The sequence below is a fragment of the Aulonocara sp. 'chitande type north' Nkhata Bay genome, linkage group LG22 (genome assembly GCF_057382095.1).
Source record: "Aulonocara sp. 'chitande type north' Nkhata Bay isolate Kocher_YH1m ecotype deep benthic linkage group LG22, A_spYH_male_GT1.1, whole genome shotgun sequence".
Classification (NCBI taxonomy): Eukaryota; Metazoa; Chordata; class Actinopteri; order Cichliformes; family Cichlidae; genus Aulonocara; species Aulonocara sp. 'chitande type north' Nkhata Bay.
Window position 1 is genome coordinate 7,259,307 of NC_141364.1, and position 26,907 is coordinate 7,286,213.

At 39.8% G+C, this 26,907-nt stretch overlaps 2 protein-coding genes and 1 long non-coding RNA gene across 5 annotated transcripts; 2 read left to right on the top strand and 1 right to left on the bottom strand.

The window, feature by feature from the left end:
- Positions 1-5,205: 5,205 nt before the first annotated feature.
- On the top strand, positions 5,206-11,667 carry LOC147303392 (tapasin-like). Its single transcript, XM_086280668.1, has 8 exons — positions 5,206-5,597; positions 6,180-6,371; positions 7,617-7,865; positions 7,988-8,347; positions 8,494-8,817; positions 10,294-10,395; positions 10,598-10,626; positions 10,783-11,667. The coding sequence occupies exons 1-8, from the start codon at positions 5,537-5,539 to the stop codon at positions 10,792-10,794; spliced, it is 1,329 nt and encodes a 442-aa protein (XP_086136794.1). The 5' UTR covers positions 5,206-5,536; the 3' UTR covers positions 10,795-11,667.
- On the bottom strand, positions 7,966-11,646 carry LOC147303393 (uncharacterized). Of its 2 annotated transcripts, none has more exons than XR_015126904.1 (3): positions 10,250-11,646; positions 9,857-10,119; positions 7,966-8,833 (listed from the first exon to the last, which is right to left on the bottom strand). It is a non-coding gene; the product is annotated as an uncharacterized LOC147303393 (long non-coding RNA). The 2 variants fall into 2 exon arrangements; XR_015126903.1 differs by having other exon boundaries at positions 9,857-10,122.
- Positions 11,668-12,664: 997 nt separating the features above from the next.
- Positions 12,665-26,183, top strand: daxx (death-domain associated protein). 2 transcript variants are annotated; one of them, XM_086279602.1, is made up of 11 exons: positions 12,665-12,997; positions 14,397-14,655; positions 15,793-16,242; positions 16,558-16,689; positions 16,828-16,944; positions 18,393-18,624; positions 18,836-19,005; positions 21,678-21,819; positions 22,368-22,902; positions 23,784-23,910; positions 24,902-26,183. In XM_086279602.1, the coding sequence occupies exons 2-11, from the start codon at positions 14,413-14,415 to the stop codon at positions 24,959-24,961; spliced, it is 2,208 nt and encodes a 735-aa protein (XP_086135728.1). In that variant the 5' UTR covers positions 12,665-12,997; positions 14,397-14,412; the 3' UTR covers positions 24,962-26,183. The 2 variants fall into 2 exon arrangements, with proteins under 2 accessions (XP_086135728.1, XP_086135727.1); XM_086279601.1 differs by having other exon boundaries at positions 12,665-12,993.
- The last annotated feature ends 724 nt before the right edge of the window (positions 26,184-26,907 follow it).

Below are 26,907 nucleotides of genomic sequence, written 5' to 3' on the forward strand. Positions count from 1 at the left end.
AGTGGGCCAAAATTCATCCACTGCGATGTGAGAAACTCATTGCCAGTTATTGCAAACGCTTGTTTATACTTCTTGCTGCCAAGAGTGGCACAAAAAGTGATTAGGTTTAGGAAGCAATCACTTTTTCACAGCATTAGGTTGGTTTAGATAACTTTTTGTCCTTAATAAATTAGGTCATCATTTACACACTGCATTTTGTTGTTACTCAGATTATCTTTGTCTCCTGATGATCTGAAACATGTGAAAGTCATAAATATGCAAATTAAAAAATAAAAAATAAGTAAATACTTTTATGGCACTGTGTTTGACAAATAAAGTGTTGATGTTGTTCTGTATTTTTCAGAGTTCAGTAAAAACAGGAAAGCCCTTTTTGAACTTAAATCAAGGACTGTAACATTTATTTTAGGAAATTGGAGGAACACTAGTGATCGCATGATCGACACGTCTTGGTGTAATATTAACGTAAGCCTTAAATGAAAAGAATGCCACATTAAGGAGACATACTTTCTCATCCGACAAACATACAGTGAGGAACATAAGTATTTGAACGCCCTGCAATTTTGCAAGTTCTCCACTTAGAAATCATGGAGGGGTCTGAAATTCCCACTGTGAGAGACAGCATTTAAAAACATTGTAGGAATACACCTACAATGTGAATTCAGACCCCTTCGTGATTTTTAAGTGGAGAACTTGCAAAATCATTGGGTGTTCAAATACTTATTTTCCTCACTGTACACATGAACCAAAGCACTGTATATTAAACACGGGTTTTTGATCTTTATTTCCTTTAATTCCCATCGTACCATCTTGATTGGTTTTGATCACTGCTTTGTCCATTTTGATGGTGAAGTCCTTGCTCACACCAGAGATCTGAAACACACAGTCGAACCTCCTCCAGTCTTCAGGTTTTGCTGATGATGGATCCAGGTCAACGCTCATCTGGAAGGTGCCATCATTGCTGGGGAGGATTTCTCCTTTGTACACACTTTCATGAAGCTCCACTCCATTTTGCTTCCTGAACAAATCAGCTCTATTAGAATAGAAACCTGTAGCGTGACAGGTCACTCAAGAGAAGTAAAACATCTGTAGGAGAAAGACTGAGGGAAGGACTGGAGAGAGCAAGAGACAGGGAGACATTGACTATATGCTCTTTTCATTTCATTCATTTCCAACACTACTTGGGCTTCATAGAAAAAATCTACAACAACATCAATAACATAAAAAAGCAAAACTGAACACCACCCATATAAAGTCAGTGCTGATTTTCTAACACTGGAAAATAACTCAAAATGTTAGAAATGTTCCAGTGTTAGAAAATCAGCACTGCTCAGTGTTAGTCTTTGTTAATCTTCAAAACTGACTAGGTTACTTTTAAACATATAACACTGTCAAAAGTGTTAATTTAACACTCAACAGTGTTGTATTTAACACTCAGAGGTGTGGACCCATATAGACACTCTCTAGTGTTAATTTAACACTGGAGATTTTGCTGTAGCAGAAGTTTGGCACCCCAGAAGGTCCAGTGTAGAAATACTTTAGGAAGTGAGTCACTGCAAAACAAATGATATGTCTTTTTTTAATGAAAATGTTTTTGGCATTAAAAAAAAAAAAGCACTACAAACTAAAAAATTATTCAACTAATGATCAATATTCAGCCAATGACACCTACTACTACTACACCAACTACTAATACTACACTCACTGGCCACTTCATTAGGTACACATTGCTAGTATCAGGTTGGCTCCCTTTTTGCTTTCATGTCATAGATTCAACAAGGTTGTTCAAGCTTTGGAAAATGTGAAGGAGAACAGAAATGTTGTGTTTTTAGTTGTATTTTCATATGTTTTAAGCTTCGTCTACTGATAAATGTGTAATTTCACTAATTTATTTCTTAAATTTTAAGCCCAAAGAGTCATGGTGACAGATTTCTTTCTGTTGAAGCAGTGCTTCGTTTTTTATAGGAGATATGTAAGGGATTAAACATTTAATTAAGTTTCTGTAGATTGGCAAAAACTCATTTCACTGGTCTGGTGTACATAAACTTAAATTGCACTCCATGACTCGCAGACGCAAAAATAAACTCAAACTCAGCTTAATTGCTGGACCAGAGAAAATGCAAACTAAACTAAATTCACAGAGAGACACACAGCCATGAAGCGCAAGGGAGATCGTAACGCAAGACAGAGGGAGACACAGACATAAACATACACAAGGGAAAACGAGAGAACAAGCCACAGGAACGTGATCTAACTAACGAGACAGGGGGAAACAAAACTGAACATGACGCACATCAGACAGGAGACTATCAAATTAAAACAGGAAGTACTGAGACACAGACTAATTCACAACATAACATACAACAACAACAACAATCTTTATTTATAGAGCACATTAAAAGCCAGGGGCATGCCAAAGTGCTTTACATAAAACAATAAAACAATAAAATGATTTAGACTAAAACATCGGAGTCATATAAGTGTGGGATTATGTTCACAGGTAAAAACCACTAATAGGAATAATCTATAGCACACAGCTATAGCAAAGTAGAACTGTACCATCATACACAGTGATAGAGAACATAGACAACGCGACAATAAAATAATAAAATAATTAGCACTATAACGTCAGAGTCATATAAGTGTGAGATTATGTTCACAGGTAAAGACCACTAATATAAATAAACTATAGCACACAGCTATAGCAGAGTAAAGCTGTACCATCAAACACAGTGGTAGAAAACATTGACAGCGCAGGACAACGCAAAACAACCAGACACATTAATAGAATAACTCACTAGAAGCGAGGCGAGAATTTAACTAGTAGAAAAAGCAAGTTCAAACAAATATGTTTTAAGCCGTGATTTAAAAGATTGAATAGAATCAGACGCCCGGATGCCAATCGGGAGATTGTTCCACAGCTCAGGTGCAGCTAGAGCAAACGCTCGATCACCTCTAGACTTCAAACGAGATCTGGGCTGAACCAACAATGACTGTGAGGAGGATCTTAAGGCCCTCGTAGGAAGATATGAATTTAAGAGTTCCTTAAGATAACTTGGCCCTGTGTTATTAGTAATTTTAAAAGTAAACAACAGAATTTTAAATTGAATACGAAATTTCACAGGCAACCAGTGCAGATCAGCAAGGATGGGAGTGATGTGAGCAAACTTCTTAGTTTTAGTTAGAATGCGTGCAGCGACATTCTGGACTGTCTGTAATCTATGTAAAAGGGTAGAGTGGAGACCATAATAAAGTGAATTACAGTAATCTAGTCTTGACGTTACAAAGGCATGGATAAGCTTTTCCAAGTCATTGTGCTGGATGTAGTGTTTGGCCTTGGAAATAAGGCGAAGTTGGTAGAAACTAGATCTGACGACAGCAGATACTTGTTTATCAAGTTTAAATGAGCTGTCAAGTAGCACACCCAAATTCCTAACAGTGTCAGGGAAAGAACTAGTGAGAAAACCAAAAGCATCATGAAGTTTGACACGAAGAGCGTCACTGCCAAAGATCATAATTTCAGTTTTCTTATCGTTAAGGATAAGAGAATTTGCCAGAAGCCATTGCTTCTGGCAAAAGTAGTAGCATAGTAACTGGGAGGAAAGAACAACCAGGGAAATGAGATGAATTAGGGAGATAACTGGAGGAGACAACGAGTGGGACACGGAAACAGTTAAGGGAGAGGAGACACAGAGAGAGGTAGCGACTGTTTAGTTGGCTCCTTTGCCTTTTTCCCCCAGCATTAAAGCTGTGATTTTTAGTTCAGTTCTGTGTTGCCAAGTCATTTTTGGGCCCCACAAATCTTCCTGTCAAACACCTACATATATGACAGACCAAGTTTTTCAGCAGATAAAACCAGAGGATGAGAGACATGATAGCACCATGCTAATACTGTAATATTTTTTTCAATTTAAAATTAAAGCAGAAAAGATTTAAATTTTTTAAACGAACAAAGTGAGTACTTGTATAATCCAGGTTTGATGTTTAATCTGTTAATTTGTCCGCATTTGTTATGTTTGCAAAGTGTGAGGAAGTAAACTCAGATGAAGATGTAAGGAATTGTTTTTGTTCAATTATTTCTTTGTTGTAACAATGTTTCTTGGCAATAAATCTTATACAAACGAAAGCCTGTTTATTTCTCCTGAATTGGTGCCTCATTTGTTAGGAAAATGAATCATGTTGTCACAGAAGACTTTACTCTGAAAGCACCTCTGCAGTCTCTTCTCTTTGTGTATTTAAATGGCAAATAGACAACCAACTGTCATTCACTCTTATTTTATCCTTAAATGTAGTTATTTCATACAAATGGAAATCTTTATATGTATGATATCTATGCTCTACATGCTCCAAGTTACATAGCTTGACCATCTTTTGATTAGGAGCTTTTAATTCTTCTATAATCACAGGTAACACATATGTTGTCATCTGTTTCCTTGTGTCTATCAAACAAACCCTGCTGCGGCTTTTCTGGTGTGACTTGGATACAAACAATGAGGAAATCACATCAGTTAAAGCTACAGTGGCAAGCCTCACTAATTCTGTTGGTGTTTTACAGAAAGGTCAGTCACAGTGTTAGAGCGCCACCACTGGACTCAAACGGCACTCCATGTCCACTGCTTTCTGTGAAACCACGTGATCACTCTGTTAAGTTTCGTTTTTGTGTTTATGACACCCGATCTGGTTTGATTTGCAAGCGTTGGCGCACAAACGGAGAACAAAGAATAGGCTGTTATCTAATATATGTGCCAGGACGTTAAGGCTTCTTGTCTGACTTGTTCTGCAACGTTCCTGCAAAAATAAAGAAGTGAAACAATCAATTGACAAACAATGAATTATTAACATCAACATTTTAGACAGGTCAGAAGGACATACATTTAAAAATAAAGTGTACAGCTAACTTCTAATCTGTAAAGAACAAGTTACTAAACTCATACAGAGAAGTAATTTATGATGAATTCTGTATGCATTAAAAAACATAAATAAAAAAAAAGAACTTCTATTACTAAAACCAAGGCTTATACACTCAGTGTGCTGCTTTTACAATATAAAAACAAAGGTTGTATGTTTAGATTTAAGACTTTTAATTTTTTCTGTTTCTCTTGTCCTCATCTGACCCCTGCCCTCAGACTGGGTTATCTTTCTGATGCCTTGCTGCCACTGACGTAGCAAGTTACTCCACAATTTGCCTTTGGTTAATTTTTAGTCAGAGGGCTCCATCTAGCGGCGGGATGGCAGTACTCCTGAATGCAATTTTGAAGACGTATTCTTCTAAGCTACTGTAAAATCTTTGTTTTTAGGCTTCCGGGTACTTTAATTTTTCAGATACACATTCACTCTTATGTCAGCTAATACTGATATATTATAAACTTATGGCGTGTTTTTGTGTTTTTTCTGGATAACTGTCGGACTCGTCTGTATGTGAAAGTGAAACTGAACTTGATCTCGGACTTGAAGGGGAAAACCAGCCAACTAAACCTTGTTTAGTCCGTTTGATTGCAGCTAAACGAGGGGACCTGTCTGTGAGGAAACACGGATAAACATGACGGAATTATCTAACATCTATAAACTGTCTCTGATCGCCGTTACCTGCTTTATTCAAGGTAAGCTAGTCGAGCTCATTGTTGCTCTGCTGGTCTGACAGACAAAAATACATCTATGCATGCTGTGTTACTAATATTATAAACCGTACATGTAAGAAAAACCTTTTTTATATGCATGGAAGTCCTCTATCTGTTCAATAACATATAAAAGTTGCAAAACAGCTGGTTGAAAATGTCAAAAAAACTTGGACAATAACGTCAAGTTTAACTCTGAGCAAACATAGTAAAGTTCATATTTGATGACCCTTTTACAAGCCGAATTTAAAATAAAGCCCAAATGAGTCTTAAAACATGTAAGTGAATATTATAGGTGTATGCATGATTACGTTTAACAAAAATAACATAAATTTAATACGTTTTTAATATGGAGTTCTGCGTGAAACCCCGAGTGAGTTTAACTTTCTGTTTCAATAATAATTCCTATAAGTGCCTTGTTTATTGGTTGAGCTTGAAAAGACAGTTTGCACAACAATACTTTTCTGAGTGGATGATGTCGGGAAACATAATGGCATAATATAATGTGGTCTGATATTTACAAAGTTTTCACTACCCATTAATCTCCTGTTAAACTTTTGTCTGAAGCCTGCAGCAGCAGCTGTCCAGTGTTGGAGTGCTGGTTTGTGCAGGAGAAGGCGGGACGAGGAGGAGGTTTAACTGGAGCTACGACCCAAGAAAAATCCCTCCTTCACATCAGAACCGAAGCAGACGGCCAGAATGACGAGTCCCAGCGCGCTCCTAAAGACATCAACCCTGAAAGAGTCTACTCTGTGATCGGTAATGAGTAAAATACAATCCAGCTTAGTTAAATAAGTTCTGCAGCTCGATAAAAGTCATATTTTATCAGAGTTTACGTCCACTTTTTCTTCTCCTCTCTCTTATCTGGATGCATTTACATCTGATTGAGTGTCTGAACCATGGCTAGCAGATTTTACCGCGGCTAAAGCCTGAGGCAGATACTTAACGTCCAACATGACAATAAAATTAGCTCAGTTAACAGAAAGAAGTCCATTAGGCATAAAAATGATTGAAAACCATAATTATTTACATGAGAACATTTTAGATGATCTGTTGAAAATAAATGAAATGGTTCGGCCGAAACAGTCACACTAACATTTCATCATCTATGATGGCTCCATTCCTTCATTTTGACACAGCAAAAATCCCACTGATGGGTTGATCACCTGACTATTCAATAATAGTCAGGTGATCAACTGACCTCATATTCGTGAACACACAGGGTCGCCAAACCTCCAGTACAGGGGAAGGCTCTTACCTGTTTCCTTAGTGAAGTCCAGGTGGTGACTTTCTTTGTCTGGCAGTGTGTAAGAAACATATAGATCAAATGTTCTTCTATAAAAAATCCCAGCTGCTCGTTTTAGTCACGAAAATGTCCTGGTGTTTAAAAGTTACTGCACATAAAGTGTGTATTTAGCACATTAGTCTGGAAAACATGTATTTCCTAGGTTGTTAGTTTGACTCCATCATCATTTCTCTTTGAGAATATTATGTAAATATTATGATTACATAACAATTTAGATAATAAATCTAAACATGTATTCATAGCAGCTCTGCATGTTTCTATATTTTTCTTTTTGTATTTTTATGGATTCCATCATTGGACAAAGCATCTCTTTTTAAGATTTATTTGTTATGTATTTTCACATGTGTAGGTTTAAAGGCATATTTGTTTAGGGGCAGGTATGTAACACAAACCACCCTCCACAACGTTTACAGCATAAAATAATTTGCCATATCTGTCCCATGTGGGCCTCTGAATAAGTAATACTGAGCAACATGTACAAAAACTATACAAAAAATATAAAATGAAAAGCAAAAGAAGAAAATAAAATTAGGTAAAAATTGTAATTCCGCAAACTGTGTTACTTTGTGGGTTAAATTATTCACTTAAAATTATTTATACACAGCTGTTCATCTTATTTTCTTTTATTTATAAACAGATCGAGTGTCTCAGACATCTTACATGTTGTATAATCGTGACCTTTGACTCCTGTTTCTCAGACCCGGCTGGCACCCTCTGCCACCGCTCGCTCAACCCTCCCAGAGGCTCTGTGACGAAGCCCCAGTGTGAGATCAACCCCTTCCTGCCGCAGCCCTCCAGCCTGGACTGGGTTTCCTCGCTCACAGAGTCTGGCCTCAGCCCCGTGTACCTGCAGGCTGAGTGGTTTTCATCTGCATTTCAGGGCCTCAACGAACAGCTGGGCATCTCTACTATCACCCGCGCCCCCACAGGATCTAAAGAGCACAGTGGTAAAGATTTGATTTTAACCCAACACATTTATATGTGGGGGTTCACAGATCAAAAAATTGATTGGCCGACAATTATAAAAGTTTATTATCTCACGTGTGTCGGTCTGACTCTGTTTCCTCAGTGATCCTGAGCGTGACGACTAAAACGGTCTCAGTAAAGTCCAGACTCGGGGAGCCCGTGCAGCTGGACTGCGGCTTTTGGATCAACCCTTCCTCTCCTCTGTATGGGGCTGGATTCGCCGTCGAATGGCGGTACCAGTTCAGAGGCCGCGGACGGCTGATTCTGGCTTACGACGGGAAGACTGACCGCCTCGCCGACACGCAGGAAGAAGGAGCCACGCTGGACTTTGATGCTTTGCACGAGAAAGGAAATGCATCCCTGCTCCTGCAGGAGGCTAAAGTGCTTCACTCTGGGACGTACATCTGCACGGTGTATCTGCCACACCTGCTCGCTCAGGTGGCGCTGGACCTTGAGATTGAAGGTGAGGAAAATGTATTTCTGGAGCATTGTGCACGTGTTTGCCTCACTGAAATAAGCAGATGTGTTTAAAATAAACACTCAGCTCTGTAAAAACTCCAGATTTAACTTTTAACCTCATCTTGTTTTTCTGCTCCTCTCTCCACCCAGAACCGCCATCCCTCTCCATCCACCCCTCCACCCTGCCCCTCGCTGTTCCAGGTCAGACTATAAACGTCCAGTGTGAAGCGTCCGGCTTTGCGCCCCTCCCCGTGGAGTTCAGCTGGGAGATTAAAGGTGCCGACGGGAAGTCCAAGACCCTGGATTCATTCAGCGTAACGGGCCACAGGCAGGCCTGGGACCGCACCTTCAGCCAGACCTCCCGGCTCGAGATCGACACCTCTAAGCTGGACCTGGGCAGAGGAGGGGAGCTCACCTGTGTGGCCGCCCACGCTGGAGGCACGAGACGGACCAGCGTGACCCTCAATGTCATCGGTAATGTGAAGCAAACCTGGAAGACACGCAAGCAAACAGCTCAGTTTATAATAATAATAATAATAATGGATTGGATTTATATAGCGCTTTTCAAGGCACCCAAAGCGCTTTACAATGCCACTATTCATTCACTCTCACATTCATACACTGGTGGAGGCAAGCTACAGTTGTAGCCACAGCTGCCCTGGGGCAGACTGACAGAAGCGAGGCTGCCATATCGCGCCATCGGCCCCTCTGGCCAAGACCAGTAGGCAAGTAGGGTAAAGTGTCTTGCCCAGGGACACAACGACCAGGACAGAGAGCCCTGGGATCGAACCGGCGACCTTCCGACCTTCCGGTTATGTTGAGTTAAAGCAGTTTTTATACAGTTGGAGAAGGTACTAATGATGAAATAGAGAAAAGAAAGGTAGAATAGTATAGAAGTGAAACTGATATAAGAAAAGATATTACCACTAACATAACACTTTCCTTTTAATGCGGCTTATTAGGTTAGTATCACATATAAATGACTAAATATTTAACTAATCTTGAAACACGTTTACCTGGATAACTTTTGAGTTATCGTAGTTTGACACATTCTTAGATTTAAGTAAACAGTTTGAATCACCAGCTTCTGGATTTAAAACAGTTTGATTTTGTTAATCACAAAGTAACCATGTGGTACCATTTATGACCCACTGTGATATTTTATTTCTAAAAAGATTTACTGCATCACAAACCTTCAGACTAACCTGAACTGTTGCATTTAAGTAATATTTAATGGCATTAGAACATTTTAGTATATCTGTTATAGATGAATGAAGCAGCACAGATATGATAAACACCATGAGAGCCATTAAAAATTGACTCCTGTTAGTACCTGAAATGACTCGGTTGGTGAAATAACTCTTAAAGGTTTAATATTGAAGTATATATAATACTGTGCAAACGTTTTAGGCAGCTGTAAACAAAGAATGCTTTTAAAAAAGTGATAATTATCTATTTTTATCAATCAACGAAATGCAGTGAATGAACAAAAGAGAAATTTAAATCAAATCACCTTTGCCTTCTTCTACACTTGCACAGTTTTTGAAGGAACTCGGCTGGTAGGTTGTTCCAAACATCTTGGAGAACTAACCACCGATCTTCTGTGGATGTTGGCTTCCTCACATCTCTCTGTATCTTCATGTAATCCCAGACACACCTGAGTATGTTGCTATCAGGGCTCTGTGGGGACCGGACCATCACTTCCAGCACTTCTTGTTCTTCTTTACACTGAAGATGGTTCTTAATGACTTTGGCTCCATGTTTGGGGTCATTGTCCTGCTGCAGAATACATTTGGGGCAAATAAACAATCATTTATATTTTTCAAAAGCATCTTTGTTTACAGCATTTTTTCACACCTGCCTAAAATGTTTCCACAGTACTGTAATAATAATTTAACTGACAAACCTGTTCAGATCAGATGAATCCTAACGATCTTTTTTCCTTTTCAGGTTTCAGTTCTCCGTCCATCGAGGACTCTATGGCGATGGTCGGCGTGGCGCTGGTGCTTTATGGGCTCATCAAGTTTGTCTCGTGGACATTTACCAGCTCAGGTAGCAAATATTGACGCAAAAATATCGTCCAACAGTTTTAATGTGTATTGAAGGTTTTTTTAATCATTTCAAGCTGGAGAAAATCTTGTCACCTTTTGGATCAAATAAAAAAGAATGAGTAATATGTTTCAAAAAGTAAGATGTTTATTAAACTCTGTGTCTGACTTTTTGTTTTTTTCATTTGTATTTTCTCTGTAAACAGGCTCAGCTGAGGCTGATAAACAAGATAAGGTAATGTCACTGTAATATTTACTGCAGACAAACATATAAATGTGTTTACAGAAATCTCTTATTAACTTATTTACCTACTGTATGTTTCATCACCCTGGACGTGGTGCTTCTTGGTGTTTCCTTTGAATTTAATTTTACAATTTTTTCCCATCACAGAAAGAGAAGTGAAGATGAAAGAAGGCAACTGACCATCAGTGGCATTGATCCACTCGATATGTTTGATGGGATTTCAGGAGGGGCTTTCCACATGTTCATGGGACAGATTTTTTCTTTTTCTTTTGTTTTTTTTACTGCTCTGGTTTGAAGGTAAACTTGTATGTTTTATGCTTGTTTTTATCAAATTTGTTTATTATAAAATGTTTGGATTCAACTTTTTGTTCTTTAGAAAGGGACAGGGATATCTCGAAGACGCTCAGTTCAAACACGTTTCTTGTGATGTTTCTTTAATCTTTCTTTATAGAGCTGTGTGGTTTTGCCTTCCTCTGTTTATGGTTTATATGTCGTCACAAACACTGGAAAGAAAAACAATGAGAGGAAGTTGGGAGGGATGTGTTGAAACATCAGCTTCTGTTTTTTAAAGGTTAATCCTTCCATTCGATGTTCCCGTCTGTCTAAAAACCTCATTAACTCACGCTTTTTGGAACCAGAGATCGGACTGTATTTGTTGGTTTATAAAGAAAAGGAAATGCTGTTTTAATTAAGTAAAAATAATTCAACTAATAATAGACTCATTATTTTAAAAATAATATTTATAATAATAATAATAGACTGTTCAAATTGTCCGTCTTATTTTTGTTATTTTTGTAAATATGGAGATTGTATTTCTGTTTTCATATTATTTTTAGGTGTGTTTGTCTTTTTCTTCATCACATGCTTGCCCGGGATAATAAACATTAAACCTGTGACTGAAATGGAGATTTTACAAACAGAGCACAAAATTCTGCTGTAAGGAAGATTTTAAATTAGCAAATGATTTAAATGGACTCTGAATTTTAATTAAATAAAAAAAAATCTCTTGAAACACACCAAATAAGTCCTCTTCTTGTTTAACACTCTGCTCTTATACACGCTTTAAACCACACATTCACTCACACTTACTGGTCACTTCATTAGGTACACCTTAATAATACTGGGTTAAATACTTTTTTGTCCTCAGAGCTGCTTTAATTCTACATGGAATAGATTCAATAAGGTGCTGCAAATATTCTTTGGAGATTCTGGTCCATATTTACATTTAGAATCACACAGTTTCCATGGCATGTCTCTCTCGTTCTGCTACATCCCAGAATTGCTCTATTCGATTGCAACTTGGTGACTGTGGAGGCCATTCATGTACAGTAAACTTATCCTCATGTACAAGAAACCAGTTTGCAATGTTTTGAGCTTTATGACATAGTGCATAAGTCTGCTGGAACCAGCCATTTAAAAATGGGTACACTGGTAACAAAGGGATGGACATGGTTAGCAACAATACTCAGGGAGCCTATGGTGTCTAAACAATACTTTGTAACAAGGGGCCTGAGGTTCATCAGGAAAATTATACCCCATCACCAGCCCGAACTGTAGACAGACAGGATGATCCATACTTTGATGTTGTTTACTCTAAATTCTGATCCTACCATCTGAATGTTACAGCACAAATCAAGACTTGTCAGAGCAGAAAACGTTTTTCCAATCTTCTGCTGTGTAGTTTGGTAAAGTAGTGTGGTAAAATCCAAGCAGATCAGCATTTTCTAAAATATTCAGAGTCAGACTGGCTATAACCCCCTACGACGTCGAAAGTAGCTTAAACCATCTTTCCTCACCATTCTGAATCTCACATTGAACTTAAACACAAAATAACGGTAAATCTGATAAAAGTTCAAAATATAAAAGTACTAAATGTAAAACAATTAAAGAAGCTTTATAAAGTCAATTAGGTACATTCAAAGAAATAATAATAATAGTAATAAAAATTGACATCAACGGTACACGTCAGCAGCTGTCCAATGGGAAATGGCATTACTCATCGTCACGAATCTGTCGTCCAATCAGAGGCGTTGATGTTGAGCGGAGTTTAGCGGGTACATTTTCGATCTCGACTCGATAGCACAGCTAAGTGAAGGGGCATTGTTTTGATGAAGAAGATCCAGTCTGATAAAAACGAACGAGATTAGAGGTTATCTCGGGTTTGTTTACCCGGTTCACGAGGCGATGAGAGCGTAACTCGACTTTTTTTCTGGCAGGTTATTTTTTTACTTAGAAAAGTCCGAATGCTAACTAGCCTCCAGAGCTAACGTCAGCTAAGTAACTGGAGTGTTGTGATGTCCTGCGGCGGTGCAACGTTTTCTTGTTTCGTTGTCAACTCCAGCGGCTCGTAAAGAACAGGTCGGTGTGTATCCTACTGTCGCATTATTACGGTGTGCGTGGGCGTGCTTTATTTAACCTTTTGTCTTAAGTTTTCCACCTGTAATGTGCTGTCTGTGTCATCGTGATTAGTTTCACTTTCATGTGTTTGGAAACTGCTATCCCCTGTTTGTTTTCCTATTTTCCGAGTAAACACAGCGGAACGATAACACTGATCAGCCGGCTTCTGTAGCCCTAAATGAAGCATCAAATTCACAAACTGTCGATGCTTCTGTGTTAATGCTGTAATATGGACGCAGGAGCCTGCCTTCCAGTTATTGAAGTTTAACTGATGATAGAAAATGGTGGCATGCAAATCACAGGTTCACACATCCTCAGGTGAATTGTCTAGGCAACGGGACATTGTTGAAAGCAGTCAACTGACATGACTTTGGAGACTTCTAAGACTTCTGAGGGCCACAGAATGTATTTTAGCAGTTATTCCAGAAATCCATTACCCAGCTTGGGAATTTGAGTGATCATGCCCCTGTTTTAGGAAGCTATTTGCTCAGATTAAACTGTTTTTTTAATCCAGAGGTGCTTCATCTATTATCAGGTAACTATGCTGATCCACAGTAGGTTGTGTTAAAGAAGAGTAGCATACATGTATAAAGCCATTACCTACTGACCAATCAAACCGACCATCATTCTGATGCCCTGGTGAGCATCAGTAAAAAATATGGATTTTTATACTCACCTTTATTCCTGCTTTTTCCCTTTTCACTGCAAGCAATGTTTAAATTATTTCATTCCTTTATATGTGGGTGCAGCTGAAACTGTCTCACACACATCTGCACACTATAGTGTTTATTTTACAAACTAAAAAATTGTAATTATACTTCAGATCCTCCTGTGTCTTTATGGTGGAGCTGTGAAAGTGACAGCTTTGTTAATGCGCACAAATGCATGTGTTCAGCTTTCATTCCTGACTTTAAATTGACTTTTTTGACATTGGAGGACTTTTCCACACATTAATGTAGCACTTTTGAAACATTTCCTCGTACAGACACACAGTAATTTCATCTGGCAGCTGTGGTGCTTTCAGCCTTACTGTGTGTTACTCTTCATTTTGTGTTCTGACATCATAGTTTGTAAAGGTAGCCACTCTGCAGTCATTAGACTTGTCTATGTTTCAGATCTTTCATGTGAATATGACCTGAAACTGGTTCTCTTTGAAACCAGATAAAAATATCCTGGGTTTGTTGAACTCTGTTCACAGAGCAGGTCCCTGCTTTGGTATTTAAATAATCAGAAGTGCCCACATGGCCAGAATTTGTCACCTTTTTTTGTGCCAATGTAAATATTGTACAGATCATGAAAACACTGAAGTTCTGATGCTTGTGTGTCATCCTGTTCTGGTCTCATTCTGCCTGTTTGTATTTTAGAAAGCCGGCGTTTTGAATGGCGGTGGCTCCTGCCTCGATGGCAGATAAAATCATTGTGCTTGATGAGGAAGGCGAAGAAGAAGAGAGTCCTCAGCCCTCCTCCTCTGCCTCCAAATCAAGCCCTGACCTTCAAGCCAAAAATGTCTCGCCGCTCAAAGCTCAGCTGCCAGTGCCCACACACATTACCCAGTCACCCTTCGCTACAGCGAAGAAGACCACGCAGTGTCTGCAGGCAGAGAATCAGAAGTTGTTCACTGAGGTGAGTTTATATGATGTTCCAAAGTTCATGACCAGAACTTAAAATAATGACATTTATGCAGAAGTATTTCATGTGTATCAGACTTCAGATTGCTCTAAGTGCTCAGTTTTTCTGTCTGGGTGACATTGACTTAAAATCTTATCTGTGTGTTTTTAGGCTAATTGTTGAAACATGATATATTTAAATGTTGACTTTTAAATCAAATTAACAAGTAAGATGATCCATGTTTCCCAAATAATACTGTGGGAAACTCAGTGGTGTCATCAGTTAGTTCCTCATTGAGCAGATCAACTCCACTCTTCTAGACTGCAGCTGGTGGTCTTTACCACACTGGGGGCCTGACCAGCCTGCCTGTAGGGGAAACACAGGAAGGTCCACAGCTTGCTGGTCACCAGTAACTCAGCTTTCAGAATAAGAGGGGATTGTATGGTGTTTAACCTGTTATATGTTGTCTCATAGTGATTCAGTAAATGCAAATTCCTGAGTACCGTCTAGTTTTGCAGAACATTGTTCCATGGAGTTTATCCCAGCATGAGGCGAATTACTTCCTACAGCTCTCCTCCACTGGGTGCAAAACAATTTTATTAAAACAGTCATTAAAAAAAAACACGTTTAGTATTTGAAAGTTGGTAAGACCATTTTTGTATATTTCATTTTGATATATAAAAAACAACAACTATAATAAAATAACAATAAAATAACAAAGAAGAAAAAACTATAATAAAAATAACATTCAATTATTATTATTATTTTTAATTTGGCTTGTATGACAGTCTCATTAATAGTGACGGTTTTTTGTGTTTGTTTAAGAAATGAACTGATGGGTGGGTGAGGTTGATTTAGTTGGAGAGTGTACTGTGAGAGGATATACCCACTAGCATTAAATATGTATGTAATATTAAACTTTAGATCTAAACTTCCTCATTTAAATTACCTACTTTTTTGAAAATATACAGATACACCCTATAAAGTCAATCCTGGGCCACTTTATACTGCAGATTTGTGTTTGTGTTAAAAAAGCACTGAAACCAGTCTTGTAACATCTGTCTTTTTCACTCCCTTGTTGTTCTCTTTGGTTCCTTATCTGTCATACTTTCTACTTTATCTCATCCTTTTTTTCTGTTTTCTTCCCTCCAGTTTGTGGAGCACTGCAGGCCCCTCACAGAGGACTGCCCGGAGGTCTTGACCTTCCTCCAGACAAAGCACTCAAAGGCCTGCCCGGACTTCCTGTCATCAGTGGAGTTGAGGAACACTTTGGGACGATGTTTGACTCGCACTCAGGCCAACCGCTCTAAGACATTTGTCTACATCAATGAACTGTGTACTGTGCTCAAGCAGCATGCCATCAAGAAGAGGCAAACCCTCTTCAAGGTTGACCCTGGGCCTTCTACCTCAACGTCGAGTGATCTTCAGTCTACCTCCGTCACGCTCAAAAGTACAAGCAAGAGTAAAGGTAACCTGGACGAGGAGGAAGAAGGTGTGCAGCCGGCAGCAGATGAAGAGCAGCCTTCCACCTCAGGACAGCAAGCGAACAGAGAGGCAGACCGAGAAGAGGAGAGAAAAGCTAAAAGAGCCTCCAGGAAGCAGGTTAGTGTGGATTAGGTGTTGCTGTTGAATGAATCTTGGGATTATAATCAAAGTTTTATTTGTATACTGTATATTATATATACAGTTTTATTTGCACAGCACAATTTGCCTCAGTGTTTTTAAAATTACTTCAATACAGTCATTTTAAAAGGGAAAAAGAGTAAAGCAGATCAAAGCACACTGGTTAAGGCAGCCATTAAATATAAACTATTAAAAAAATGAAATATCCCTCCTTTTTTATTTTTCAGCAACAGTAAGGGTTTGACACTTTTGTAGGAAATGATCATTCATGTCTGTCCTGTGTGTTCCTCTCAGATAGCGTACCTGGAGAACCTGCTGAAGGTGTACAACGAGGAGATCTGCCGCCTGCAGCAGGCTGAGCTGAGTCTCACTGACATGGAAGCGGAGGACTCGTTATACATCCAGGAGCACAAACTCAAACGCAAGGTCAGCCTCCAATGTGGTGCAGCTCGGTGGCTTCCACTCTCTAATACAGACATTAAAGCTGTAAAAAGTAAATGTTTACAACAGCCTGTGTGGCAGCTGCTCACACCTCCCTCACGTGTCCTCCTCCTTTTTTTCCAGATGATGAAGATTTATGAAAAACTGTGTGAACTAAAGGGCTGCAGCACACTAACAGGCCGAGCCATTGAACAGAGAATCACCTACAAAAGCACTCGTTACCCTGAGATCAACAGGAGGGTGAGCTGCACGTTGTTGGGGCTACTTTCTAACCCGAGGGGTGGATTTTGACGCATCTGCAACAGAACCAGGCTTTTTTTGCATTAACTGCCTCATTGAAACCAAATACAGTTATGATGACTGTGGTTCTAAACTTTGTCTGTTAACTCTGGTTTTACACTTCAGTCTCTGCGCATGCTCACGTTTATGTGCTGCTTTACTCGTAGAAAATTCCATGCAGACATTATCAGCAGAAGATTAAAGGGCTGTAAAGAAATGTTAAAATCAAACAAAAAACATTAAACAGCAAAAACAATGCCGTGTTTATACACTGTTGAAAAAACATGACAGTAAAAAAGCAAGGGGATGTCCAATAGTCCCGGTATAACACAAAGTCACTAAGGCCTCCTCATGTAACAGCTCGTCTCCCATGATCTCCTCCATACTTGAACCTATGCTGGGAGATGAAGCAAACCTCCTTATGATTGCATGTGTGGATGTGACATCATGGAGAAGCTGGACTGCCTGTGCAGCCTGAAGGTGCTGCTTCAAGCTGCCACCAGTGACAAAAAGCAAAACTAGAGAAAAGTCATTAGGGATGAGGAGACGGTCTGTGGCACCACGTCCTAAACCCTCACATCTCAGTCAGCGTGTTCAGCAGATTTATTTATACAGCGCCAAATCACAAAGACAACAGACAACCCTAACAATCATGTGACCCACTGAGCAAGTGCTTTGGAGACAGTGGGATGAATGCTATAACTTAAGAATGCAGTGACGTAGGATTTTAACATTTTTATAATAGGTGAAGTTAATAGGAGGCTGAGTGGGAGCTCTGATGGCCGTTAGTATTTTTCCGATTGCCTGAAAAGATGTCTCTCCAGTCCTCCGGTTGACACTTTCATTTGAAATAAAGCAGTTGAAATGGATTCACATCTGGACTGATTGATATTCCTTCATTTAAATGACTTGATCTTACATTGCAGTGATTCAGTGTTCCCTTCATTCTTTGAACATTTGTTGTTCTGCTCTGTGTGCTCTCAGGACTGCTGTTTATTTTGAGCTCTTCTGAACTCTGTAGCATTTAAACTTGATTCTAATTCAGGTCTGATGCTGTCGTATAATCTAATGAAACATTTGGGTTACATTTTAGTTCGTGACTAATTCAGATTTACTGCTAAAATATTCTTGGTTAAACTGATAAGGTTTCTAATTTAACATTAACTGTGAGCATCAGTGTAAAAGATATTAGGCCACAGATCAGGACCAAGCATAAAAACATTATTGGTTTCTTGCTGCTATTAATGGTTTCTGTCTGAGGTTTCTGAACTATTTGAAGTTCTTTATAAAACACAAACTGGCAGAAACACACAGCGATCACACAGAAGAGATTTGTATCTGTGGTTATTTAATTTCATGGAGCTATATTTTCATTCGAGTTTTGTCCTCTGTGTTCCTCCCTTTGTCAGATCGAGCGTTTCATCAACAGTCCCGAGGTACGACAAAACCCTCCTGATTACCAGGACATCCTCCAGCAGGTGTTGCGTGCCAACGATCGCCACAACCTCTGCTTGACCAGGAAGCATATAAACCAGATCGCCCAGGAGGCGTTCAGAGAGACCGGGAGCCGCATACAGGACCGCCGTCACCTGGACCTCGTCTACAACTTTGGCTCTAGCCTCACCGACACCTATAAGCCTGGTAAGATAATAAAGAGAAATGCTGCTGCTCGTGCGGGGCTTCACTGTCTGACTGCACACTGAAGTGTTTCTACTCACAAATCTGATCGTCGATTTGAATTAAAATATGAATATTTGTTCATTAATTTACTTTAACGTTTGCTCCACACTTTCATTTCCTCACTGCTGACATTTTTGCTCTCATCCTCTTGTCTCTCCGCCTCCCTCTTTAGCCACAGACCCGGCTCTGAAGGACCCATCACTACTGAAGAAACTGCGGTTGAACCGAGAAGTTGCTCTAACTAGCCTGGAGGAGGTCATCAAGAAGTACGCTGTGAAACAGGACGACACGGAGGAGAAGGAGAGGAGCAAACGACTGCAAAAAGACAGGAAGGACAAAGAGGTAACAGAGGAACATCATCACAGTGATAGGTTTGTAGCTTAAACCTATTCGCTGGAACGTTGAAGACAATTTAATTACACAGCAAAGTAAGACACGAGTAGGCAAAGTTCTTTATGTTCCTCGTGCACGGGAGAGAACTGGACAAACGCCGTTCCTTCGCTTGACCCCAGTTGCTCTCGTCCGCTCCCCCGTAACACTGCTCTTTTATTGAGGTTACATGAATATACATAGGTTCATTAACATATGACGTCTACCTACACACAAAGAGTACCTTGCCTGTGCGTTGTGTAAGTGTGTGTGTGTGGGGTCAGAGTGTGACCCGATAAGCGACTTCCCTAAACCTGCTGGTCTGGAAGTCCAGCAGTTCATCTAAACAAAAGGCACTTAGACTAAAACAGACATAGCTACGTTTATCCTACCACAAAACAATAAAAGAAGGTACGACCTCTCCCATGCTCCCAGGATGTGGGTGTGAATGCCAGAGCACTCTGGAATGCACACAAGTCTTTGCAGACTATTAGCTATTAACACTATTAACTATGACATTGATTATAAAACTCTAAGCATATATGAGTAGATATTTATAAGCATAAATGACAATCAACAATATAAACCTGACACACAGCTGTTTGGTTTTATTTTTATGTGTGAAAACATTAGATTTTATGTCTTTCTGTTTTTCTGAGAGGTCGTTCTCCGTCACGATGGGAAAATATTCCTCTTCTTCTGCCCGTCTCCGCTGTGGTGTGCCCCAGGGCTCGGTACTGGGTCCTGTGTTGTTTTCTCTGTATATGTTGCCCTTGAGCTCCATTTTTGAAAAACACAATGTCTCTTTTCACTGTTACGCTGATGATATTCAAATCTACCTTCACCTGACTGGGGATGCTTTATCCTCACCACATCCTCTGTTTGACTGTCTGAGTGATGTCAAGGACTGGTTATCACGTAACTTTCTTACTTTAAATGGAAAGAAGACAGAAATTATTGTTGTTGACCGAAATATGCCTCTGGGACAATTGACTGACACATTTGGGCCTGTTGCTAACTACCTTACTGATACTGCCAGGAATCTTGGAGTTTTCATGGATAGTTCCTTCAAACTTGACAAACAGGTCTCTACTGTGGTAAAAACTAGCTTTCATCAACTACGCCTAATCTCTAAGGCTAAACCCTACATACCACACAAAGATATGGAGAAACTCATTCATGCTTTCATTACGTCAAGTCTGGACTATTGTAACTCACTCTACTTGGGTCTACAATCTTCTCTTCTGCAGCGTCTGCAGCTGGTCCAGAATGCCGCAGCACGTCTCTTGACCGGCACTAGAAAGTTTGACTCTATCACCCCTGTTCTGAAAAATTTACACTGGCTTCCTATCAAATATCGAATTGATTTTAAAATTCTATTGTTTACTTATAAAATTTTAAACAATATGGCACCTGACTACTTAGCTGATCTCCTCTGTCTGTACAGCCCTCAGAGAGCACTAAGATCATCGGGCCAACTGCTCTTGGTGCAACCTAGGTCTCGGCTGAAGACCAGAGGAGACCGTGCCTTTGCCGTTGCTGCACCCAGGCTATGGAATACTCTCCCTCTTCATATTCACGCGTCAGATTCCATTCAGTCTTTTAAATCACGTTTAAAAACGTATTTGTTTGATCTGGCATTTAAGGCGAATTAGGGTAATTTACATCTGGCTCTGTATTTAGATTATGTAATTATCTTATATTTTATATATTTGTAATTTATATTTTATTGTGATTTTATTTGTACTGCGATTTTACCGGAAAGCACTTTGGTGTACTTTGGTCTTAAAAATGTGCTATATAAATAAATTTTGATTGATTGATTGAACATCAGTCTGCTTTATTTCTTAAAAAGAATTAAGGTCAAAATTTGTGGTACATCTTGTGTATTGAATAGCAATATATTTTACAGTTTAATCTTATAAAGCAGAGGAAGAAAGTATTTTAATCACACAGGACTGTAAAAGTACCAAAGTAAAGAAGTAAAAATTTAACTCAGGTTTTACCTTTTCTATTTATTTATGTTCTGATGAGGTATGTTGGAGTTAATAAATAAAAAAATTGTCAATGTCAGTAAAATTTGCTGGCTCAGAAATATAAAATACATAGTGGGGAGGAAAAATTGTAATGTGACAAAGAAAAACATTTATAAACCTGTGAGTCGTGTTTGGGGGAAAACAAAGAAACTGGAGTGTTTATTTGTTTCACTTAATCCCAAAAGTTTTGTCTCATATTAATCTGAAATTATGAGACTATAAAAGATTTTAGTTTTGTGCTTGTTTGTGCGATCGTGCCTCAAGAGTTGGCAGTTTGTCTTGTAATCGGAAGGTTGCCGGTTCGAGCCCCGACTCTGTCGTTGTGTCCTTGGGCAAGACACTTCACCCATTGCCTACTGGTGGTGGTCAGAGGGCCCGGTGGCGCCAGTGTCCGGCAGCCTCGCCTCTGTCAGTGCGCCCCAGGGTGGCTGTGGCTACAATGTAGCTGCCATCACCAGTGTGTGAATGTGTGTGTGAATGTGTGTGTGACTGGATGTAGTGTAAAGTGCTTTGGGGTCCTTAGGGACTAGAAAAGCGCTATACAAGTTCAGGCCTTTTACCATGTGTTTGTGTTCTGAATCTTGTTTAATTTCCTTTGCTGCGTTTCAGGGCCACACGTCAGGAAAAAAAGTGGAAACTGAAGAGATGAATGGCGTGTCTGAGGAGGAGGAGGAAGAGGATGAAGATGATGAATCCTCAGATCCAGACATAGAGGAAGAGATCCAGGCCAGCACTCAGCAGGATGGACCAGGTTAGACCAAATAAATGTGGTTATATTGAAGCAACATATTGGCTGACAAGCATCAAATTAGATATAAATCTAATTTCATTGTTCACCACAAAAGCTGCATGTATAGAACACAGGAGTTTGCATCTAGGTAACTGCCCTCTGCGGTCTGTACCAGGATCTAAATATTCTTATTTTATGAAAACATAACTGAGTTTCTGAGATTTTAAGACACCGCTAGGACTGCTGCTAAGGTTAGCCACACTGTGCTGATAATGTGTAACGTATGATTTAATCATTGAACAGAATGATTAACAATTTAATGTGACTCATAAACACACAGAGAATTCATACAGACAATGTTTAAACTCATCCGTCAGATTGGGCTCAATTAAAGACTGTTTTTCTTCCCTTTAGGCTGTTATTTAGTCTGTTTTTTTTCTCCCTTTTAAACAACGAATACATTCATACAGTCAAATAAGTGTTATCAGATTTCAAAAACTGTGACCAGATGAAGGGGGCAGAGATAAGAGAAGAAAATATTTATGTGCCTTTTTTGCTTCTTTCTTTAGATGAAGAAGACAACGAGGAAGACGACATTAACGAGGTGGAACAAGCGAGCGAAGGCACCAACAAGGAGGATCAGAACGATGATCAGATTGCACACGTTTCTGCAGGCGAAGAAGGAAGCTTGAAAGATGAGGACGAGCAGGTTACGAGTCCTGCTTCTGATGAGACAAAGTCCCAGATCTCGCCGCTGTCTGATATCCCCTCCCCCGCAGAAAGCCCCAGCCAATCAGAGCCCATGCAGACTGATGACCAGAGGCCGTTATCGAATGGTGACCACAAGAGCTTACAGGAACCTGCAGATTCTTCCAGTCATGAGTCAGTCGTCCTGTCAAACTACAACCAAGGCAAAACGGGCCTCACAGCAGCAGCCAATGGGAAAGCATCTCCGTCATCGCCAGAAGACGGCGTGGAAAGGTGCGGCACGCAGACAAGCAATGGCACGTCTCCACCGCCCAGCCCCAGAACCACGAGGAGCCAGAAGAGGAAGTGGGAGGAAAGGAACTCGCAGAGTAGAAAGAACCTAATCATCCACGACAGGTGAGGCTGTCGCTGAGAGGTCAGGAGTCCACGATGAAAATGTGTTTGTGAGATAATTAATAATACAAACAAACAAATAATGACTTATTTCTCAAAGTCAATGTGAATGTATTTGATGCTCTTTAGCTTTGTAACTTTTATAACTGTTCAGAAGACAGAAGCAGGTGTTATAATGTGTTTATAGTAATATTTAAAACTGTAGGAGAGCAGCATGGAGGCCTGCTGCTCTCAGGAGGAACAGTTTTACGCCTCCACCGTGAAAAGCTGATGAGGCTTTGTTTCCACTCTGCCGGGCGGCGTGAACACGATAGTTCAAGATCGACGCAACGGAGCATTTTCAATTTGAAACCATCAGTGCGTCTACTGGGACGCTGAGGCCTTTCACCTTTTGAATACGATGAACTTAAATAGTTTTAATAAACAGAATGTGAAAGGTTTGACTAGTTTTTAATTAAATAACCAAATTTGTGTCAGGATGAGAAATTCAGGCTTAATTAAACTTCTTGGTGGTGATTTGACCTCAGAATAAGTGTGGCAGTGTGCAAACACTCATGTTTAATTACCAGTGAGGTAACAGTTGAACTGGAAATTAATAATGGTATCCTAAGACGAGCTCTAAAATCATTTCTCTTGCTTGTATCAAGAGTTACCATCATTTCTGTTGTGTTCATCACTTCATAATCTGAGACTCTCACTGACTGTGTCTAATAGACGAGGCTGCATTGAAATGTGTGACTTCTTTGAAAATGTCCAGTTATCGAAAATCCTGCTCTCATTTAAATTGTAGTTTCAGCTCTTTGAACTTGAGTTCATGGTTTTATTTCTCTGGGTTCATTTATTCTCTGTATGTTTGTTGATCTTGGCTCTTTCATTCTCCTCAGTGATGCGGACATCCCTCTGGATATGGGCGTTGTGAGCTACAACTCTCCAGAGACCACTCGAGCAAACACGCCAACGCAGGAAGTGGTCAGCAGCTCGCAGTCGACACCGCCACCGAAGAAAAACAAGGTGGGGCAAATAGAGTCATACCAGAGGAGCTGAGTTTCAGGATAGAAACGATGCAGTGAGGACGACACTTTGAATAAAACACCTCACGTGTCTGAATTTACAGTTATTTTGTCATTTTGACAAACTGTATCAACACAATGGACCTAAAATAACACACAAAAATAAAACCTCAAAGTGGTGAAAAGTGAAATAGGTTTTGCAAAATATATTTAAATGTTTAACAAATCATTTTTATAGCTTTAAGTCTAAATATACATACATGTAAAAAAAAAAAATTTTCTTTTACAAATTTTGTAAACAGGTTTATCCAACTACTTACATTCAGAAGTGTGTATCTGTTCACACAAATTATTTGTGCCACTCTGAAAACTAGTTCCTGTTGCCCACAAGACAGAGGGGCACATCACAGGCGTGACAACAGGATGTGTATCACTCCTCCTGTTGTCCACCTGGAGACGGTGTTTACATTGAAGGCTGCCTTTGGTGTTTTTTTTGTCCAGCTGTAGCTGCGTCGTTGTTTTGACAGACACACAGAAAAAACCCCACTTCACTCCAAACGAGCTTAATGCCACAAATCTCAAAAATTGCTGTTCTCGCAGCCATTTTCTCAAAACTTTTGTCTGTTACTAAGCAACCAAATGGTGTGTTGCCATATAATTTTGTGATAGGCTGACAAGGTGAATTTTTCCATGAATAGTAAAGGGCGTTGAAAAGCATGGTGTGAATTATCATAACTCTGGTGTTATTTGGCCTCTCAACACTAAAAACTGGAACGTAGTTGAAGTCTTCACTTTTAACACAAGTTAACAACTGAGGCTCAGCGAGGGTGCGTCTTGTTGCCACGTCACCTTAAATTGGTCATGTGATGTGGGCACACCGGTACGTCTGTCAACAGCATCAACATGTTTTTAAAGATGTTTTTATTCTGCTGATACTCCGAGTGTTTCTCCAGAAGAGTAAATACTTTATGCTGCTGTCTGTGTGATTGCAGGTCAACGTGGCGACACAGTGTGACCCAGATGAGATCATCGTCCTGTCAGACTCAGATTAACCTTTAACCTCAGAACTCTGACTAGAGTCATTTACAGCAGAGGAAGTCTGAGGTTTGAAGCAAATAAAAGCCAACACAACTGTTTTTGTAAAGAACTGGAATGAAATGTTTGTGATTCAATGTGTATAAACGCCAGCTGAGGCAGCAGGTTCTGGGATGCCCCTGCTGTGCACTACAGAATAAAGTTTTCATTTGATCCGAGCAGGGAAACTCGAGCTGACGCTGACCTCGGCTGCTTCTTGCACTTTGGGTACAGAAACTAACCGCCACTCATTGTGTCGCTAAAAATAGTGAAATACATTCTGTTTTTTTACTGCTCTGAAGCTGAAAATACTTCACTGGGATTCTTTTTACTCGACCTGAACGCTGATTTGTGGTTGGTGTGTTTTTAGGTAACAATCAGTGCCTGATTAAAATTGAACTGAGCAGTCAGACGTGAGGCCCAGATGTTGAATTTCACTGGACATGGCTGCTCTGGCAAACTTCCAGTTTGTTTACATTTTTATATTTCAAATCTGTTTTCTTGACAGAGCAGGCGGTGAGGTGATGTTCTCTATTAAAGTCCTTCTATTGATGTTGTTTTATTTGCTGCTATTTATGATCTGAGCGAGCTGTGCCGTGGTTTCAGTTGCAGCAACGACAACAGGAAAACATTTACACTGCTTAGATGTTTCCTCTCACAATTTCGATTCAAAATGAATTCGGTTAAAAGGTTTAAAATAAAGTAATTTACCTACTGAGGCAGGTGCTGGTGAGGCTGCAGGAACAGCTACAGGAACGGAAACGCTGAAAGTTCTCTTAGCAAACCCCACAAAAAAACAATCCCCCACCCCCCCCAAAAAACTGCAACAAAGTCTTCCTGCTTAAACATGTTGTTGTGCTGCATCACTCACAGGAGACAAAAGCATTAATCTGAACTAACCAAATCACTTTTGAGTCATTTGTGGGACTTTTGTTGATTTAAAAACTAAAACACACCAGTGAGCCACAATTTTCAACCTTTTGAGGATTTTAAAATAATGCTACACCCACAGAATGTATTAATCCTCGTCTGAAAAGTAGTTCTAAACAAATCCGCTCCTCCTTTTGGAGTAGCGTATGCTGAAAACTACATGCCCAGCTGTTTTAAGAAATAACTGCATATTTATGAGCCTCATTTCCAGCCGTCTCTAATCATAACCAGCAGTAAAGCGCAGGAAGTTATGACGCGTACCGCTTGTCGAGGGGTAAGCAATATAAATAACAGCAGTCTTATCTTTAAAGCGGTCAAATTTCATCCCAAGACAGACGAACTCTACCTCTGCCCGCAAGTGTGCGTAAAAGATGGATGTAGTCGACATCATCCATTTGTTCCTTAAGTCCTGATATGTCGAGCTGAATGTTTTGGCGAGGTCACGCTGAACCCCCTTTAGGTAGTGACCTGTCAATCATGAAGTAGGCCTGTTTTTCACCGGGTGCATTTGTTTGTCCTCGTTTTTCTAACGAGGATCATAATTTACTAAATAAACATCAAATTCAAGAAAACCCAAAAGCAGCGACTGAGGCCATAAAGTCTTAACAGCTCATAGGTCGATGCAGATTTCTATAGGCTGACATCTTTGCAAGTAATCGCTCCCTGCTGGCCGTTAGAAAGATTACATGGTGCTTCCACGCTGGCTTTACTGTTATTATACAGTAATAACAGTCTGAGCGCCTCTGCATGATAACCACGTTCTTTCTTCCTGCTGCCAAAGCTCACCTCAGCCAAAACTAAACATGAACACAAAGATCACTGCAGGTCTGTGGACTCTGCGTTTGGGTCCCTTTAGAGATCCTGAACACCTTTAATTATAAATACATTCTGTACTTTATTCAAGGTTTGTTTTGTCTTTTGTGTTTTTGTTCTCGTGTCGGTGCACTGGGCATTGCGGAAAATTGAGAAATACTTTTTAAAAACCTTTGTTGGG

Coding starts and splice junctions, on each gene's coding strand:
- LOC147303392 (XM_086280668.1), top strand. CDS start 5,537: ATGACGGAATTATCTAACATCTATAAACTGTCTCTGATCGCCGTTACC. Junction 6,372..7,616: donor AAGAGTCTACTCTGTGATCG/GTAATGAGTAAA, acceptor CCTGTTTCTCAG/ACCCGGCTGGCACCCTCTGC. Junction 8,818..10,293: donor CGTGACCCTCAATGTCATCG/GTAATGTGAAGC, acceptor TTTCCTTTTCAG/GTTTCAGTTCTCCGTCCATC.
- daxx (XM_086279602.1), top strand. CDS start 14,413: ATGGCGGTGGCTCCTGCCTCGATGGCAGATAAAATCATTGTGCTTGAT. Junction 19,006..21,677: donor AAGACAGGAAGGACAAAGAG/GTAACAGAGGAA, acceptor GCTGCGTTTCAG/GGCCACACGTCAGGAAAAAA. Junction 21,820..22,367: donor CACTCAGCAGGATGGACCAG/GTTAGACCAAAT, acceptor TTCTTTCTTTAG/ATGAAGAAGACAACGAGGAA.